General features: G+C 44.3%; 1 protein-coding gene across 1 annotated transcript in view; it reads right to left on the bottom strand.

The window, feature by feature from the left end:
- The window catches only part of Tbx19 (T-box 19), a 33,640-nt gene extending 15,243 nt beyond the window's left edge, over positions 1-18,397 (bottom strand). The window contains exons 1-5 of the mRNA XM_004646051.3: positions 17,990-18,397; positions 6,543-6,807; positions 5,103-5,237; positions 2,585-2,646; positions 627-688 (exon numbers count right to left, since the gene is read on the bottom strand). Of these exons, the coding sequence (XP_004646108.1) occupies positions 627-688; positions 2,585-2,646; positions 5,103-5,237; positions 6,543-6,807; positions 17,990-18,192 (727 nt within the window). The 5' untranslated portion in view covers positions 18,193-18,397. The remainder of the gene's footprint in view (positions 1-626; positions 689-2,584; positions 2,647-5,102; positions 5,238-6,542; positions 6,808-17,989) is intronic.
- Positions 18,398-20,043: the final 1,646 nt, after the last annotated feature.

The raw sequence follows: 20,043 nt of genomic DNA, 5'->3' as shown, positions 1-20,043 counted from the left end.
AACTGCAGCAGGGATCTTAGCCACAATCTTATGATACAAAGCAAAGAGTGTGCCAGAGTTCACTCTGCTATTCTGATGTCACTGGCCAGGGGTTCCTATTTCAGCTCCAGGGGCTTCCCTCCCCCAGAAGGAGGTGGGGAAAGTAGAACCTGCTGGAGACCTTCAGCTCTACCTGCAGAATCCCCAGCCCTGCTCCAACTCTCCCTGTGGTCTGCCAGGCAACAATGGCAGACTCTTCTGATGTGCCAGGCCACAGTCTCTCTGAGACACTGCCATGGTGACCAATGCCAAAAACTGCAAATACTGCAAACAGGGGAAAATCCAGAACAGCAAGTGTGAAGGTAGGAGATAAGCCCAGAATGTGCTTTTGAGCACTCAGCTTCACTCATGTGAAAACAAGGCCCAATTAAATGCTACCATTTCTGCCTCCTGCCAACATATGTTGGAGCCCTTAAGCCTAGGAATAATTCTGCCTTTCTCTAGAACCCTGGGAAGGACCTAATTATGTCTTAGGTGGAAGAAATAACCTGTGGGGTCTTGATTTGGCCCAGGGCCTAAGCAGCCATGAAGGCAAAAGTTTGAAGGCTAGACCCCACACCCTGCCCACCCCAAATCCCCCAACTCACAGTGGGAATAGGCCACAGGCTGGCCCTCAGGGACTGCCTCCGGGACATCTTTTAGATGATTTCTGAAAAAGTAATGAAGTTACAGCTTATTGTACAAATCCAGTATGAAGCACACCCCAAATTCTCTTTGAAAAGCAGTAAACTACATGCAATAAGAACACCAAATACCTTTTGTCTCAAAGCTACCACCTTTTCCAGGACAGTTTCTACTCATGCAACTGCTCTGAGAGTTGAAGATTTGCTGCTACCCTTGTTCCTACATTTATAACTACCTCTGTTGGCTTTGATCTTGCAGTCTACCGATTATTGCTCCTACCTGACAATATTCAAGCAGTAGTAACAACAGCTAATATTTGCACAGGACTTTGGGACCACAATTACATCTGTGATATGCCAGGTCCACCAATGACCTTATAAGGGAAATATTGCTATACCCACCCTGAAAATTAGAAAAGTAGATCTCACAAAGTACACTGACGTATGCAAGATGAAACAGCTGGGAAATAGCAAGGTCAGGACTTGTTCAGGATGTCTTACAGAAAGCTCTGAATTCTTGTTATTATATCATGCTACTATCATTTTGACTCTAGATTTTGTCATCTTACTTATGCACTTGTACTTTACAATTTTTGTTATTTGAAAATTTTTGCATATATAACATCTATATTTATTAAAATACAGGATAGATCCCTGCGACAAATCATTACAAACATCTATTAATTAAGATCCTTTCAGAAAAAAAAAAGGAGAATAGGTAGATATAAAAATAAGTAACAAGGGCTGGCAAGATAGCTCAGCAGACTAAGCACCTGCTTAGGCAAGCACAGGGGCTAGGGTTCAATTCCTGGCATCACATGCAGCATCAACCCTGCCGCTGGGTGTACTAAGCTGGCAACCAAGTCCAGGCGTGGTAATGCACACCTGTAATCCCAGCACTGTGGAGGCTGAAAACAGAAGGATCATTATAAGTTCAAGCTGCTTAGTGAGACCCTGCGCGCGCACGCACACACACACACACACACACACACACACACGTGACAAGATTCAAAATTCAGGCCAAAAAAAACTGAACAATAAAAAATAATCATATTTACAGTCTAATAAGCCTTGCCAATAAAATGTCAACAATAAGCCCCAGTATTTTTCATCTTGCCCTAGAATGAAAAAGAAAACTGGAGATGGCTGGTCAGTGGCCCAAAATAGTAAGGTCACCATTCAGGCCCCAGAAGTCTCTGCTGTTCTCCTAGAAGTCTCTGTTGTTCTCAACCTGGGAAACAGGAACCTTCTGTCACTACTTACCTTTTCTTCTGGGGTAAGAGTTGGTTTTTTTAAAATAAAACAAAAAGAAAATCACAGCTTATTAAAATCATGTTATTGGGCTGGAAAGATAGCTTTGTGGTCTAAGCTCCTGCCTGGCAAGCTCAAGGACCTGGGTTCAACCCCCAGTATCATATGCTGTGAAGGTCCCATGCTGAATTAGTCAAAAAAAAAAAAAAGCATGGTGGCACATGCCTGTAATCCCAGCACTGGGAAGACAGAGACCGGAGGATGACTATGAGTCTGAACTTCGTAGTGAGACCCTGTATCCAATAACTAAATAAATAAAATTAAAATCATATTACTGAGGTGATGGAGAAAGGGCAAGTGAATTCCTAAAAGTTTAAATCATTTTTAATGTGGTTGTGCTACTTTCAAAAATCTTGAGAAAAATAAATCTGAAATATTTATTTTGGGGCCAGTTCAACATCTTGCCAGCTCAAAGTTCTGAACCTCTGTTACTTGGAACACTTATAATGTGGGCTTTAATTTTGTTAATTTTATTGATCACTGGTTGAATACTGAATCAGACACTAATAAAAGTAATGCAAGCACCACTAGGCTACGTCTTTCTAGGAAGATCATAAATTTCATACTGCAGAGGTCAAGTCACAAGATTCTCCTGAAATTTCTCTACTCACCTTTCCTTGGCATCCAAGAAGGCCTTGGCAAAAGGGTTGTACTTGATTTTGAGAGCTGTGATCTTGCATATGCAAAGACAAGAAGTGTTAGTGAACTGGGACACTAAGGGACAAACAGAGCCCTCCATCCTCTTCTGCAAATTTCTGTAAAATAGGGTAACTTCCTCACCTCTTTTTTTTCTTTCTCCCCATGTTTCTTCATTTACTCTTGCACTAAATCACTAAGGCACTATCTCTGGCAAAGGATATCTTATTACAGTTCATAGTACAATGATAGGTGACAGCCAACCAGGGTGACACATGCCTGTAATCTCAGCATGGGGGAGGCTGAAGCAGAAGGATTGCAGCAAGCTGGAGCCCAGCCCGGGCTACGTGGTGAGTTCAGGACTAGTCTGAACTACAAAGGGAAATCCTGTCTCAAAAATTCAAAAAATGCAAAGTGGCACCTGAAGTGAACACAGAACCAACAAAGCATTAGAAATGAACAAAGCTGTCCTGTACAAACCTGGCACTGAGTCTTTTGTGCACTCTTCAGTAATCACCGAGCACTGACTATACGCAAGCTCTTTCTCTTGTCGCTCAGAACACAGCTTACTCTGGTTGTGATCACACCCCTGATGGAGCGGACAGTCTGGCTCTGACGACTTTACTCTTAATCACCTTCTGGACCACTCATACAAATACCAAGTCGTCACTCAATGCACACACAACCCAGCCCTCTTAGCCTTAGCCTGCTTTGTTTCTCAGCAGAGCTATCTGAGACAGAGACAAACACAGAAACAGGAACAGGGACGGAACAGAGATAGGTACAGACTATCGTTTTCCATCTGCCCTCAGTGGCATGGAAGTACCTTGAGAACAGGGCTCATCTGTTTTAATTTTTGCAATCCCCCAGCATCCGGAATGATACCCAATAAGTATTTGTTGAATAAATAAATACTGAAGAGAATATTTATGTCAGCAAGATCCTGAGCTCTTTCAATACTTTTGTGATATTAGTCTACCATATCCTTTTTAAGTAAATACATACTATGTTTAATTTTTTTAAGTTTAATTTTTTTAAAACAATCTAATTTTTCCTAGGTGTCCCTAGGGGTCAGCAGGCCTAGGAACCCCTTGAGAACATGAATAAACCCAAGCCAGTCCACAGAGAGGCAAGACAATGAAGTTTGTATATTCATTTATTTGTTTGTTTGTTTGTTTGTTTATATGATGTAGTACTGGAAATTTAACCAGAGAATTTATACTGAGTTATTTTCTCCATCCTTTGTATATTTTATTTTTTGAGAAAGGGTCTTGCTAAGTTGCCCAGGCTGGGCAATAATTGGAGATCCTCCTACCTCTGTCTCTCAAACCCACCACACCCAGTTCATGCCCTGAATTCTGACTACTCAGCCACAAAGTTAAGTTAAAGTGCACAAAAAGACTGACAGTGCTCAGAAATAAAAAACAAACAAGACACATCACGTAACAACCCCCCATATGAGGGTGTGTTTTTGCATCAACTTCCGTAGACTTGTTTCCAAAGCAAGAGGGAGTAGGTTATACCCACGCCAGATTCACCCAGCTCTGCGCAGGCCATAGGCCCTTTGGGACCCCACAAAGATTCCTGAGGTTTAACGGAACTTGCGAGTTGCGTTCAGTGTGTCTTTTCCATACCAGAAGAGCACATACTGGCTGTCTGCTCCTCCGTGTCCCAAAGGGTCCATACAGTAGGTCCACCCTTGGCAGGGGGGCTGCTCTTACAAGAGAACATGGAACCTGGGCCCACTGGCACGCTTCTGTAAGGAGGGGGCAGCATGTTCTATGTACTGAACCTAGAACTCATCATGCTAGGCAAGCACTGAATTACATCCCCAGCCCTTTTTAATTTTTGAGAGTCTCACTAAGTTGCCCAGATTGGCCTTGAACTTGCAATCCTCCTGGCTCAGCCTCCCAAGTAACGGGGATTACAGGCCGGCCCCACAGTACACAGCTGATACCCATTCTTCCTTGCTCCCTGACCAAGACTTAAGTGGTTTTGCACCTGCCATGATGTGCTGCCTTGCCGTGAGCCCAGAAGCAAAACTGCAGGCCAAAAGAAACCCTTGCTCTTCCTGAGTGGATCATATCAGGCATTGGCAGTAGTCATATAAAGTGGTGAACAGGCTGGGCAGGGTGGCACACATCTATAACCCCAGCACTTGGGAGACTGATGCAGGAAAACCACTCCAAGTTCAAGGCCAGCTTGGGCTACAAAGTGAGACTAGCCACAATTGCATAGCTGAACCATGTCTTAAAAAAAAAAAAAAAAAAAGTTAATGAACAAATGGGCCTTTGGCAAAAGCTAGAAGAGTGAGAGAAGACCAACTGCCCATTATTTAACTTCAGCACTGCGGAGAGTATCTAAATCATGGGACATGTGTCTTTCATCCATTCTTGTTCACAGCAGTAAAGAGTCCCCCTGCCCCTTCTGCCACGCTACACACACACACACACACACACACACACACACACACACAGAGTCACACACACTTACCTCCTCATTCTGATAGGCAGTCACAGCAATGAACTGGGTTTCGGGGAAGGAGCAGTTCATTACCATGCGGTGGGCACCCCCGACACGTACTATGTGGACCTGGGGCTCGTACTTATGCAGAGAACTCAGCATTATCTGTTGAAGAGGGCAACAGAGATGCAGAGAAGCCAAGCCTAGCGAATGACAGCTGACAGGATCACCAGTACCTGTGCTGAGCTCCTGCCCACCCATTAGGGACACAGGTGAAGTCCCAGGTCCCCTGAGCTGTCTCTACATCACTGAGAAATCAATGAGAAAACATTTTTCAAAAGTTCCCAGGAGCAGAACACTGAGACTAACACAGGGGTTGGGGGCGTTAGCAGAGAGGCATTGTTCCTAAGGGTTCTGCGTTCTGCATTCCATTTTCTTCCTTCCATTTTCAACACATGTATATTTCAATCCATTAAACCACATGTTCTGTTTCATATGAGGAATAACTCAAAATGGTGGCTGCATTTCACTGGTGACTGAGGAGACCCGACCCTCAATGGTGCGACATAATCCGCTCCTTAGATTCAAATGAAAGGCTACTGGAAGCCTCATGCTGTGAAGTCTGACGGACATTAACAATATACTTTTCAACTTTTAATAAAGAACTGCTAGAACCTTCTGGAATCGCAGACTCCCATGGCATTCTTTGCCTCTCCTACAAAACAGAGACTCCTGCTCCCTGGCCAGTAAGCAGTGAAAGAACAGAGAAGGTCCAAGCCCGTGACAATGGTCCCAAAAAAGCCAAAGGCGTGGCACAGAGAAGCAAATCAAGGCCCCTCCTCTCAGCCATGTCTCTGATCCCCCAACGGCCTCTATTTTATGAGACCGAACAACCTGGGCAGGAGACTAGTGTCCACACGCTACCACAGAAACCAAGAGGAAAAAGCCACTACATCATGTTTACTGTAATTAGAGACCTTTAATAAGACCTGCCTTATTTAAGGTTTGTTTGGATTTTTTTTTTCTGAAAAACCAAAGCCGATTCAATATTCTATTGATAATTATCATAATGCCCAAGCAGAGGAAGTAATTATTTCATTTAGGAGCAGCTTTTTATTAAGGTAGTTGTCTACTGCCAACATGCCACTTACACCAGAAAAGGGGAGAGAGAATAACAAAACCCTGGTACCACAAACATTTCCCTCCTGGGGCCTGGTAAAAAGCACACAAGACATAACTATGAAAAGAGCCTGATGATTAAGTAAACAACAGCACACTCTCTCTTTCGCTTCACATCAGGAGGTCCATTAAAAACTGAAAGCACCAATTAAGAGCTGTTTATTCCTGTTTACATTTGGACTCCAGGGAATAATTGGCCTCTGTGGGAGAAGAGGTTGGTGAGGACCCCTCTAATTGCCTAAATGCACCCTTGCTATTTCTTGATTGGCGCTGTGGGGAGGTGGCACGTACCTGCCCACCTCCGTTCAGCTTGTTGGTCAGCTTCACCTTGCTGAAGGAGATGGGAGCCTTCATCCAGTGGGCCCCGAAGTTGGGGGAGTCGGGGTGGATGTAGACGCAGCTGTGGCTGGAGACCTCAGGCTTGCCCGCGGGTACCCACTCCCCGTTGACGTACTTCCAGCGGTGACTGTCCGTAGGGACAAAGTCCAACAGGAGGGAGTACATAGCATTGGGGTCCAGTCCTGTGACACTAATTTTCAGGACAGGGAACATCCGTCTGAAAGAAAACACAGAAACTTAGAGACCCCAGGAGGTTGGAGAACCTGCCCACCCTGCTCAGAGGTCAACTCTCAGAGGAGCGTCCATGGAATGACCTGGAAGGACCCGCACCTGCAGCGGAAGGGGCCACAACCCAATCCCTTTCCTCCAGGACTTCTCAGAACCTTTCATATATATACTAAAGCCCAGCATACTTTGGGAGAGAAGGTGTGAGATTCTGTGTCTTGCAACCTCATGGTGGAACTAGCTTTTCCCTGAGCCCTTTATGGGAAGCCGTGTCAAGAAACACACTTTCAGATAGACAGATCTGGACTCATGCCATTCTCTTCCACATGCCATTCTAGAGGTCCTATTCCTCTAGAAAACATCAATAAGTACCGGGCTCAGATATATAGTGAAGTTCTCCAAATATTTGGCTTCTGACTCCAGAGAAATTCTATCACTCCAAGAAGAACCCCTACAATCCTTAGCAGTCACTCTTCATTCTACTAGAAAGAAAAGCAGAGGCAAGTGGTTCCAGTCCCCCAGGATAGAAAGAGGAAGAGCAATGTTCTCCGTACAATGTAACTGTCTAAGGAAAGACTGCAGGACACAAGCAAGCCGGTGGGTGAGCAGCCAACACTTCCAGAGAACTTTGTAAGTGTGGAGCAGCAGCATCTTACAAGAATTAACTCACTGAATTTTTGCAGCAACTCTAGGAAACTATCTCTCTGTGTTCCAAGTGAGAAAAGAAGGTTTTTTTTATAGTTTTAAAATTTTATTTTAAATTTATTTATATATATTTTTAATTCTTTTTTTTGGCAGAACCACTATTAGAACAAACCTTTCTAGTTATTGAATTAAGAGAATGTAGCTGTATATCTATCCTATTTTGAATATACAGTACAAAATGGTGGTTCATTTATATCCCCTTTTTGTTTAGTTTTGTCAGAGATAGTTATTCCATTGTCATTTAAATATTATAGGTGTGTGAATTCAGCAAAATATTCCAGTATAGTCCAGTAGTCCATAATAGTAGTGGGTTTTCCATAAGACTGACAATGTAAGAAGTTGTTGACTTGAGTCTTTTACAGCTCTGCATATTAATATGGCTTTACTTTTTATACTTCGTTTTTATGCTTTTCTGCTGGATGGTTAAGATCAAGATAAAGCAAGACCTATATAACAAGAAATGTAGCTTTTGTATCTGATAAGGTCAGTCAAATCCCCTCAGGATTTACCCTGAAACCCTGTACTGCAGTTTGTAGATCCTTTGTTTATAGAATCTTTGTCAGTGTCAGCCATGTGGATGAGTCATGGCCATGGCTTGGCCAATTTGCTCTCTGTGAAAGCCTGAGAGAATATTTTCTCTCCATGTGACTCTCCTTAGGCACATTCTACATCATCGATCACATTCCTCTGTGGCCCCATAATCTCGATCAGAAAATTTGGGACACAACTGAGTTACGAATAGACGAGGCCACATATGTGAATTAAATGAAATTTCTAGGAGGAAATTGACCCGATGATCTATTCCAAATCTGAGTCTTGGCTGAGAATCGTATATCCCTTTCATACCCTCCTTCACAGAGATGACTTGGTCTTCATAAGAAGTAAAATGAGAATCTCCCCTGAGGAGGCCATGTCCCTAAAGCAAAATCTTCCCCTTGTATTTTACTGTTGTTCTTTCTTCAAAGGAAGGCTTTTTCCTCTTGATTTCACACTAGGCAATTCCTTATGCTGCATGTTTCTGCACTCTTAATTATTTTAACAGTAATAACCAAGTACAGGCAACAGAAAGCCCCTAGACAAATAAGCGCTCTTTCTAATAGCAAATGTGGCCATCAGAAGTTGTCACAGGGATGACATGGGGTCAACCTGACAACCAGAGCCTGGTTTGTTCCTGGGCAGTGCACAGGGAAACAGTTGGCATTTTCCAGGTTTTTCTAAAGTGTTAAAAAGTTTACTCCATTTTTATTTCACTTTACACAGCAGTGACACGTGTATAATTGCCATTTATCACGAGAAGCTTAAAAGCATCAAAAGTTTTCTCAATAAAAATATGTCATGCATGTAAATTTTTAGAAATAAAGAAAGGAAGATATAAAAACATGCTCATTTCCCATGCACTAAGCTGCCAGTCCGCCATTATTACTGCCCACAACAATAGCAAGACTCAGGTCTTCATGACACAAAATGCTGACAAACTTCATATAGCTCTGACTTCAGATCTAAGAAGTGGCTTAATACAAAACAGTTTTTCTAATGAAAACAGTTTACTCCACACCTACAACTTGGCATATGTCATACCTCATTTAAATCTCACTCCCTCCCAAGGAGGCAGATACTCTTATGCCCATTTCATAGAAGAGAATGCTGAGACTTGGGATCAACAAGCACATGCTGGCTTGCTCTACCATAGGGCCTTCTCTTCTATTACATTTGCCACATTGGGGAGGGGGTATCAGGGATCAAACCCAGGTCTTCACACTTGCCAGACAGGTACTGTGCTGCTGAGCCAAATCCCTGGCCTACCACATCTTTTTCCGACTGTCTCTTTTTGGACACTTCTAGAAAGTTAATATAGTTGGGCTACAACAAAAGGAAAAGCCCCTTCAGTGTTTTGGCAAATCTCAATGCCTAACTAAGAATTCATAGATTCATTTAATGATTAATTGTTTTAATGCCTGCTCTGTGTCAGGAAGGCCGAGTACAATCACAAGTTCAGGGTCTTCTTGCCCATGAAGCCTGCATTCTAACAAAGAAATCAGACAACAAAATGCAAATGGACTGTTGTTGATTTAAAAAATAATGTGTGTAGGGTATGAGAGTGTATGCACAGGCATGCTAGGGATGAAATCTTGGCCTTCACGCTGAGCTCCAACTCCACAACACCTCACTAAGCTACTAAGTGGCCAGGCTGGTCTTGATGTTTAGTCCTCCTGTCGCAACCTCCTCCTATACAGCTGAGATGACAGGTGTGCACAACCACTCCCAGTTTATAGCATCATTTTAGTTTGCAAGAGTGTATGAACTCTTTTGACAAGAATCAAGACTGGAGGTGTTGCAGAGAGAGTAGGGGGTGAGGAGCTACAGGAGCAACTTCTGGCAGAAGTCAGATAGTGCCTCTGGAGCTCAGGCCTACATAAGAACAAAGTCCCTTCCGGCTGTCCCAGGAGCTGCACGTGCAGGACAAGGAATGGCACACACAACAGTCTGTGGGTCGAGAGGCCAGGTCTGTGGAAAACTGAGAGAGGAACCCAGAGTAGCTGAAGGAAAAACTCTTCCACCAGCTTCCAGTAGGTGCAGCAGCCCCCTCCACCTTCAGCGTGGCCCTCCCGAGTCCCTAAGACAGCATATGATAGCACTTCTTCCTTCATTCAGCATACAGAGATATATTTTGCTTTTTGTTTATTTGTTGGTTATTGTGAATCAAACACAATAACTTCACTCCCCACCCTTCTTTATTTTTTATTTTAAGATATTGTAGTCATTAAGTTGCCTAGGCTGGGTTCAAATTTGTGGTCCTCCTGCCTCTGTCTGCCAGACAAATAGATTACAAGTGTAATCTCTACCATACCCTGCTCATATTAGATGTTTTGAAGAAGCTGAGATCACATAAAAAGATGTTCAATGTCATTAGCATACAAAAACACAAATGGGAACTGCAGTGAACTCCTCTTCACAGCAAGGATGGCTATCAGAGAAAATGCAGACAATAATAAGTGTTGGCAAAGACACACGGACATTAGGAACCTGAAATCTTGCTGGTGTGGAAATGTAAAACAGTGCAGTCTCCTGGAAAACAGCCTGGCAGGTCTTCATCTTAGTAAACAGGGTTGCAAGCCTGCAATTCCACTCCTAGATAGGTACATGGGAAAAATGAAAACATAAGCCCACACAAAAATCTGTGTACTGCCAAGCATGGTAGCCCAGGCTGAGATAAAAAGATTGAAAGTTGGAGCCCAGGCTGGGCAATTTAATAGCATAGTGAGGCCCTGTCGCCAAATAAAAAATAAAAAGGGGTGGGGACATAGTTTAGTTTGAAAGCCCTGAGTTCAATCCCTAGTAGCACAGACACACACACACACACACACATACACACACACACACACACAGATGTTCATAGCATCATTATTCATAATAGCCAAGAAGTAGAAAATGCAAAGGTCCATAAACTGATGGGTGGATACATTTTGTGCTAATCCACCTGATGAAATAGTATTCAGCCACAAAAAGGAATGAAGTACTGATACGTGCTCAAACCCTGATGAATCCAGAAAACATTATGCTAAGTGGGAAAGGCCGTTCACAAAGGATCACATATCGTATGACCTCACTGATATGAAATCAGCAGAACAGGTGGCTGTAGAGACAGGAAGTAGGAGAAAAGCTCTGAGGTAGGGAGGGAATGATGAATAGAGGCAGGGTTCCTTTGTGGGGCAGTGAAATGATTCTGAAACTATTCATGGAGATGAATGCATAACTCTTTGAAGACACTAGCAAGCACTGGCTCACAATGTGATGTGAATTATATCCTAATAATGCTACAAATAAAAGAAAAAAAAAAGCCGGCATGTTCTGTCTCTTAGAAGAGGACATATCTGAAAAGCTGGTAGGATGGCTAATGGCCCTCTGCTCTTTGGTAGTCCATTTGCCAAGAACTTTTAAAATCATTCTTATTTCCTAAATTGCTACATGAATGAACTAAGAGATGCCATGTGCTTTTTAATGTTCATTATGCCAGGGAAGAATACACAAAAGCCTGTAACTTGCCAGAAACACAGGTCTCTGTGGGACAGGCCCCACAGCCAAGCTCCTCTCCTCCCTCCACACCTGCCTCTCTGTTTGGTCTCACAATGACCTTGACACATTCTCCAAGGAGAATCTAGCTACTTATCTGTGGTCAGCACTCTGGACCAGGATCTGGGTAGAAGAACTGTACTTCTAGTCTAGTTGGGTTCCCCCAACTTTTCCTCCACAATGTAGCTAACCACAGAGAAGCCCAGAGTCTTCGAAGGGCATAGAAACTGCAGATCCTAATTCCAAACTTCAGTTTACCCATGATCAAAAGAAAGTCTCAGAGAGAAAGAAGGGAGGGGGAGGCCAGGGAGCAGGGAAGGAGAGAGAAAAGAAAAAGAGGGGACGAATGACTCCTTCCCAAATAGGTATGTTTGAAGAACCACTCAACCACGTGGTTGAGTTTTCAAATAAGCTTGGTTTTCTCTGGGGCTAAATGTCCAGTTTTATTTCAGAGACAGGGAATCTTGAGAGGCAGCCCTGCTGGAGGAGACCCTGGGAAGCGCGGGGTGCGAGGGGTGAGAGGGCAGAGACGGGGCAGACCCTGTAGGCAAGAGAAGAGGAGAAGGGTGAAAGCCAACTTCAGGAAGTTTCGCTTGTAAGCACCCCCACCTCCCAGGAAAAGTACAGCTGCCTTCAAGTACTGATTGAGCTTCCAGGGTTGGGGGTGGGCTTTGGGTGTGATGGAGATGTGTGGCGTTTATGCTGTGGCTTCAGAAGCTGGCAAGAATGATGAACGAGTGTGTTCCAAGTGAGGGAAAATATTCTAAAGAAGATTCATGACAAGGTGTTATTCACGAAAATCTTTTTTTTTTTTTTTCATTTAAACATTCATGGTAGCTTTCAGTCACACCACATATGTTTGTGAAATGTGTGACACATGGGCACTGCCACGGTGAAAGGGAGCAGGTGTAGGAAGAGCTGCAGGTACCAAAGTGAATCAAAGAGGAAGAAAGAGAGTGGCCTGCGGGATGGAAGTACTCCAGTTAGAAGCGAATCACACCCATGCTTTTGATCTTCTAGAGTTGTGACTATGAAGTTTTGAGGGGAAAAAACTCCAAAGCTGCCCCAGGGGAGGTTATCTCACCTCTTGAGTGCCCCTTGCCTTTCTCGAGCAGTGCTTGCGGGGCTCTGGGAGCCTCAGCCCCGCGCCTCTGCGCCACCACCCTGAGCGTCCAGCAGACTCAAAGCCAGGGGTTCTCAGCACTTTGCCAGGGCAGGAAGAGGCCACCCCCGCCACATCAGAGACCACTGCCCATGTCTTAAAACCTACGGAAGGCAGATTTCATCCAACCAAAATTATTTAACTGCATGAAAATATCCATGAGCTATACATTTCATGCTCAGGCGAACATGCTACAGGTTTGCCTCTGTGGTCAGAAGTGTATTTTTCTGCAAGCTCAAGGATAAGCTCCTAGCTTAAAGGATGGAGATAAAGGAAAACACAGGCTGAGCCTGCAAGAGTGAGCCACTGGGCTCTAGGAAGGTATTATAACTGTCACTTTTATCTCTGGAAAAAACACTGAATAGGAATAATTAAAAATTTTAATACAGAAGATGCAGAAACAATTCAAGCACACCCAGCTACCTTATCTTTGACAAAGGGGCCAAATACCTACATTGGGAAAAAAAAGTAGCCTTTTTAATGAGAGGTGTACTTGCCTGTATGTCCATCAACAGATGAATGGATAAAGAAAACGTGGTGTTCACATACAGTGGAGTACTACTATGCCATAAAGAAGGATAAACTTGAATCATTTGTTGAAAAATGGATGCACTTCTAGACAATAATTTTTTTGAGACAGTCTTACTATGCAGGGCAGGCTGGCCTTGAACTTGCTTATATAGCCCAGGCTGACCTCAAACTCATGGCAATCCTCCTGTCTCAGCCTCCTGAGTGCTGGGATTACAAGGGTACACCACCTTGAGACCATAACCTTAAGTGAAATAAATCTGACACAGGAGTTAAATATCACTTTGCTTCTCTTGTGAGACATCCAAAGAGTGCATAAAAGGCATAATAGAGGGCAGATATTTGGAAGTAGAAAGAATGTCTTCTGGGCTCTGGAGACAGCTCAGCAGTATAAGCACCTGCCTGGCAAGCACAAGGACCCAGATTTGATGCCTAGTACCACATGCTGTGCAGGCCCCGTGGCGTGATGTGTGCTGAGCCAGCCACTGAAACCCACCATGGTGGTGCATGCCTGTAATCCCAGCACTGGGGAGGCCAAGACAGGAGGATCATTATGAGTCTGAGCTGTGTAGTGAGACCTGTAAGAAATAAATAAATAAATAAATAAATAATTTTTTAAAAAAAGAAAGAACATCTTCCACTCAGAAGGGAATAAGGGGTAACAAGGAAGAGAAAAGGAACAAAAAGAAAATAGAAGGAATACAATGGAAACAATGCTTTTGTAAATGAGGAGGGAAAGAAATCTTGAAGGAAGGGAAAGGGAAAGGAAAAAAAAAGAAGATATACTATAGACAGGTGCAAAGTTCTCTATGATAAATGTGATCAACATGTATGATAAATATGTACTAATAAAAAATAAAATTGAAATTTTAAGTTAAAAGAAGAGGAGAAGGAAAGGCTCTACAGAGGCCTGGGGACCTATGAGCCCAGCTACTTGGGAGGCTGAGGCAGGAAAATTGCACATTCCATCCAGCCTGGGCAACACAGGCAATAGAGATCCAGACTCCAAAGGGGCCTGAGTAGAGAACAGGGAGGGATGAGCGAGGGAGGGAAGAAAGAAAGATGAGGGAGGGAGGGGGAGGGGTACAAGGAGGAAGGAGGGAGGGAGAGGGACAGGAGCTGAGGCCCCACCAGCATCCCAGTCTTGGAAGACAAAGGGAATCTTCCAGTGACAGTCCTCTCTCCCTTGCTGCGACTGAGGTTGGACGCAATGGTCCTGCGGGCATCCATGGCCCTGGGTCTACCCTGGGCAGTGAGTGTCGGTTCTTTCATCTGCTCATGCCACGTGGTTCAGAGCATGCTAGCACACAGCACAGCGAGACAACAAACATACAGGCTTTACCTGCTTATGACAATTGAGGCTTCTGAGAGAACCCAAAAGCCATGAGGCCCAAGAAGGACAGGGTGGAAGTAAAACTTTTGTAAATGAGGAGGGGAAAAAGGGTTGAAGGGAGGGGAGGGGAATGGGAAGAAAAAGAATCAAGATATGTCATGTAGAGGTACAAATTCCCCATGGTGAGTGTGATCATTATGTGTACCTAAAATGTATCAATAAATGTCATGGTTTGTTTCTAGGTGTCACCCCAAGCCCCATGCAGTCATGGGGTGGACTTCTAGAGTTTGTGATTAACTCATGATTTAATGGGTTTATGGGTGATCCAAGGATCACTGGTATTATGATCCACTGGGATTATGGGTCTGAGTGCTGCTGGGATTATAGGTGTAAGTGCTACACCCAGCCTGAGACAGAGAGCCTGAATGTAACATAAGAGAGACAGAGAGACAGACTTGCTCTCTGTTGCTATTGTTGCTACTACTCCTCCCTTTTGCTCTGTGCTCTTTGATGCCGCCATCAAGGTTGTTCTCTGCCATGTGCTGCTCTGTCTTGGAGCCAGCTGAGTATGGACTGAAACCTCTAGCAACTGTGAGCTAAATAAACCTTTCCTTCCTTCATTGTAGGTACAGGATATTTGTCCCAGCAACGAGAGAAGAGTAACTGAGACAATAAACTTGATTAATAATAACTTTTTCAAAGGTCATCGGCCTAAAGGACCAGGCAGGTCATGGGAGTGGGAGAGAGCGGGCTGGCTTCAGTCTTCTTGGCAGAGAGGTCGGAAGGCTCCTGGTACGGCTCAGGCGGGGCATGGAGAGGGGGACTGGCAGCAGACACCGGGGTCCTGGCCTGGTAGGGAATGGGTGCTAGGGTGAGAGAGGAAGAGATGGCTGTGGGAAAGGAAGGAGGAGAGTAAAGAAAAAGGTGAAACAAGAAAGCCACGTCTGCTGCAAGAGCAGCAGACGTGGCTTACCCTGAGAACCTGAGGAGCTGGAGAGGAAGTCCAGCCAAGCTCACGCCTTAGAGCTGCGTCGTGGGCTACGGATTCATCTCCCCTCTTTATCTAAAGTACAAAGGAAATTTTTAATCTTCTGGCAATATGTTGACTCTAAAGTGTTCAGAGACCTCAGGGAAAAGATTCCTTTAAGAAAAAATCTGTTTCCCTGAAAATGAGACCTAATTGGAAAATAAGAAGCCTTAAGAACTAGAGATTTTTAAAAATGCCAACCCTGGGCCTGGTACAAGGTCCTGAGTTCAATTCTTGGTACAAAAAAAGTCAGCCCCCAACAGATTACCCCTGCCCTGCCCTGCTCTGCCTGCCCAATGTCAGCCACTCTTCAAGGCAGGAAGGGCAAGGATGGGCTGACGGGGGGCTGGTACTTGGCATCTCTAGGTTTTGAACACTGATTATTTTCCTGTTGGGTCTTATTTTGGGGGAAAAGAGGATTTCAATCGGAGGAGGGGAAAATATAGATAACAAGAGCAAATGTGATCACAATGAGATTGTTGTCATAGAAAATGGTTTTTTTACATAGTTAATATGAGGTTATCTTAAGCTTGAAGAATTTCAAGTATAGGGAAAGTTTTTATTTAGATGAGAAAAAGCAAGAAACACTTTTTAAGTGGTGAAAGTACATCCTGACATAACTTACTATTAAATTGAGTTGGGAAGCTGCTTCTTTGTTACTTTTTCCTTATTGAAATTGATGAGATATAGTTTCAGTTGGTGATTTTACTAATTTCATCATAATATACAGCCACTCTGACAGCCAAACAGACAGGTTGAGGCTGGGTATTAACATAACTAGAAGTACGAAAAATAATAAACTAAAGAGTTACATGTACTCAAAGATAAAAAGGTTTTCAGAACTGTAGCAATGCTGACCTTTGACAGAAAAGAAATTAAACCCAGTTACATTTAGCAAGTTACTAAGACCCTGCTGAAAGCAGGGAGGGGCTGGAGATGTGCAAAGTACAAACACCGTGCGTTCAATCCCCAGTACCGCAAAAAAGAAATTTCTTTCCTTGAAATTAAAAACATGTTTTATATTTCTTTCTACCAAAGGGGCAAAAAATGGTGTGTAAATACAGCTCAAGCAGAAGGAATATGCATAATTACAATTATAAATATTACAAGCAATAAATCTTCTAAACGTAAGTAGGGGACCCAGTTAGAGAGAAAAATACTAATATCAGGCACGGCTGAGCGTCCTCCCGCCAGCGTAATCATCTGTTGTCCAAATGCCCTCACTTCAGGTACAGCTTTTCCTTACGAAGCGCTTCAAGGGCACTGACAGCGCTCGTGTTTGTGAATATCCCGGCGGACAAGGAATAGTCGTTTCCTATACTGCGTTCTACTGAAAAACAGAAAGCCAAGACACAGGAATGGGAGACTTTTGCCCAGGCTCAAAAGCTCACCGCAAATTCGGCTGCCCTCAACTTTCTCTCTTAGCAAAATTTCTCTCCACGTATCCCGAGGAGAGTCCTGCCCAAGCTCCCCCTGCACACGGTGTCTCGGGGCTCTGCACCACGCACCCGTGGGACCCAGAAGCTGCGTGAGCGCCCGCTGGATGCGGGGAGCCACTGCGGCCAGGCTGCAGGCAGCCAGACTTTCTTTCAAAACATTTGCACCTCTTCCAGGAAGCAAAACCTTCTAATATTACCCGGATAACCAATTAGCAGACTAGATTTAATAGAAGCTGAGAAATGTCAAGAGTTCCGTTTCCATTAATCCCTTTCGGTGGGGTAAGAAAAAAAAAAAAAAAAAAAAACAGGCAACTTCACTCCTCTCCGGCTGTGGATTATGAACTCGTGCTCTGCGCCTACAAAGCTTTCAGATCATCAGAAACGCAACTGCAAATGAACGCTCGTCCCACACACACTGGAAAGCAGATGGAGCCAGAGGCAATGAAATTAAACCTGCCCCTTCGCTCCCCAGTCTTCAACCAGTTAAAATTTTCTGGCAGTGCTTAAGAGGAAGCCCTCCAGTTTCCAAACAGAATTGACACTCACATTATCCGAGCAGAGCTGGAGCATGAGTCCTTTCCAAGGTAGCCAGTGAGTGAAAAATTAATATTGTTTTCTGACATGTGTGTGCATTTGCCCGATCCATGGGGCATGCGCCCCCCCCCCTTTACGGTAATTTCCCAGAATTTCTCCACGCCAAATGCCTGTAAGACAGGTGGCTTCGTCTTCCACTTCTCTGATGATCTCAGAGAATTAATTAAGTTGACAGCCATGTGAGCCCATCCTTCTGCACATTAATCAGACCCTGCCGCCTGCCCGAGTGAAGAACAGCAGCCTCTTCAATATTCAAGGGGTCTCAGCTCCCTTGCCGAGCCGCTCCAGCCCCACGAAGGCGGCAGCTAAACTCACCTGCCGTTCTTGGTCACGATCATCTCATTAGTGACTTCCTTGAACCTCTGCCACAGGGGTGCATCCTCCAGGATGATCTGAAGTTGCTTCTCTGTGGGGTCACCTTTTTCCCTTCCGGCCTGAAGCTCACTTTCCACCACATTGAGCAGGCGAGAGACGGCACCTTCGCTGGTCTTCTGTGTGCCCAGCTCACTCATGGCCATGGGCCCCTCTCAAACTTTGCTTCGCACTGTCACCCACCTCACCTGCTTCAAGCTCCTTCCTCCTCTCACCTGCCTGCTTTCCAAGCCCAGCGGGTCCAAGTCTGGAGAACCAGAAGACGCCCTGAATCTTGCCTAAGCTCCTACTGTGACACCCCTTAAAGTCTCCAAATTATACCACCAACCTGTTAAGCTCCAGTTGGGGAGCGGGGTGGAGGGAGAGGAGATAGGGAAGAAAAAGCCCTCTCTTAATTACTCATTGGATCAGGTGGGAGAGAGCCCGGCTTTCCCATTGGCTGCTGTGCCTAGAGTAGACGTTTAAGAAGAGTACTCCATCCAAATTATCAGGCTTTTATCTTGTTGTACCTGAAGAGGTCTAATCGGTGTATTGAGGACCATTTTCCCATTAATTAAAATTATTCCAGGCCCAGACTGCAACAATCAGGCAAATCATGTTTGTGTATAAATCAGCATGTGGCACCTATAGGGAAGGATGTCCTGGGGAGAGCTGACCAATATGGGACCAACCTGGGCTGTTGTGATGCAGCAGAGAGCCTAGACCCAGCAGGGATGCTCACACCTTGGGCCAAGTTTCCCTGGATGAAACTGCAGAGCTCAAAGGCACTCCACCAAGAAACAAGACTACTGAGTCCCAGAATAAATTAGGATGCTCTCTGGACTCTAGGCTCCAAGCACAGGAGAAGCGGAAGAGTAAAAGACCTCCTCCCAGAGTGTTCCTCCTGGGTATCTCTCCTACACACACACACACACACACACACACACACACACACACACACACACACACCTTATTCTTCTAGAGGGCCCTGTTCACCTCCAACAAACAAGAGTTTTGAAACTTGTCCTTGCTTTTCAGATTCCAGAGCCCAAATTTTTCTTCTTTCCAGTCTTAGCCAGAGGGAGGGGAGAAAAACTAGTCAGTACTATATTATTCTCTCAAAAAAATTTAAAAATATACACTGATCTCAATGGAGAAAAATGAACTTTACACAACTACATGAAGCAATTTTAATGTTTGGTCCAAAACAGCTTTCTGACTTTCTCTTTAGACAACCCATAGCCTATTCTGGCCTTCAGGGGTGAATTTCCACCTTTCCTGGGAAAATATAGCTAGTAAAAGAATTTCACTTTAGGGGCTGGGGAGATGGCTCAGTGGAATAAGTGCTTCCTTGACAAGCACAAGGGCCTGAGTTCAATCCCTGGTTCAGGAAAAAAAAAAAAAAAAGAAGAAGAAGAAGAAGAATTTCACTTTACCCATATCACACAGGGCAGGAGCAGAGGTAGCTCAACCCTTCAGTCCTAAGTAAAGATTTTGTTTCTCTCATTGCAATATAAATTAAGAAAAATCAGAACAAATGAAGAGTGAAAGCAAGATGCTAACGTAAAGTCAAGGTGAGGGTTCTTTAGGACATATCTGCAGCCTGAGTACCACATACCCGCGAGGCACTTACAGTGATGATCAAGATAAAAATGTACCCTCAGAGAATTAGCAATCTGATGAGAAAAATAAATGATACAAAGAACAGCTAAGTAATTATTAACTGTGATACATCTAAGGAGACCATGTGATAGGGTTGCACAGTGGAGGAAACTTCATGGAGCCAGGGTGAGAGGAGTGTGACTAGATGGTGTTTGGAGGAAGGTTTCTCTGAAGAGACATTTCACCTGTGACCAAAAGCTTAGCAAGGATTCAGTCAAAGAAAACTTGGTGGAAGGGTGCCAAGCAGAGACACAGCATGGGCCAGGTAGAGACCCACAGACCAGGGTGGCCAAATGTGATGATGGAGAGAGAGAGAGAGAGAGAGAGAGAGAGAGAGAGAGAGAGAGAGAGAGAGA

The sequence above is a fragment of the Octodon degus genome, unplaced genomic scaffold (genome assembly GCF_000260255.1).
Source record: "Octodon degus isolate 3935 unplaced genomic scaffold, OctDeg1.0 scaffold00250, whole genome shotgun sequence".
Classification (NCBI taxonomy): Eukaryota; Metazoa; Chordata; class Mammalia; order Rodentia; family Octodontidae; genus Octodon; species Octodon degus.
The sequence above is the reverse complement of the archived record's forward strand: the minus strand, read 5'-3'. Positions and strand labels throughout refer to the sequence as shown.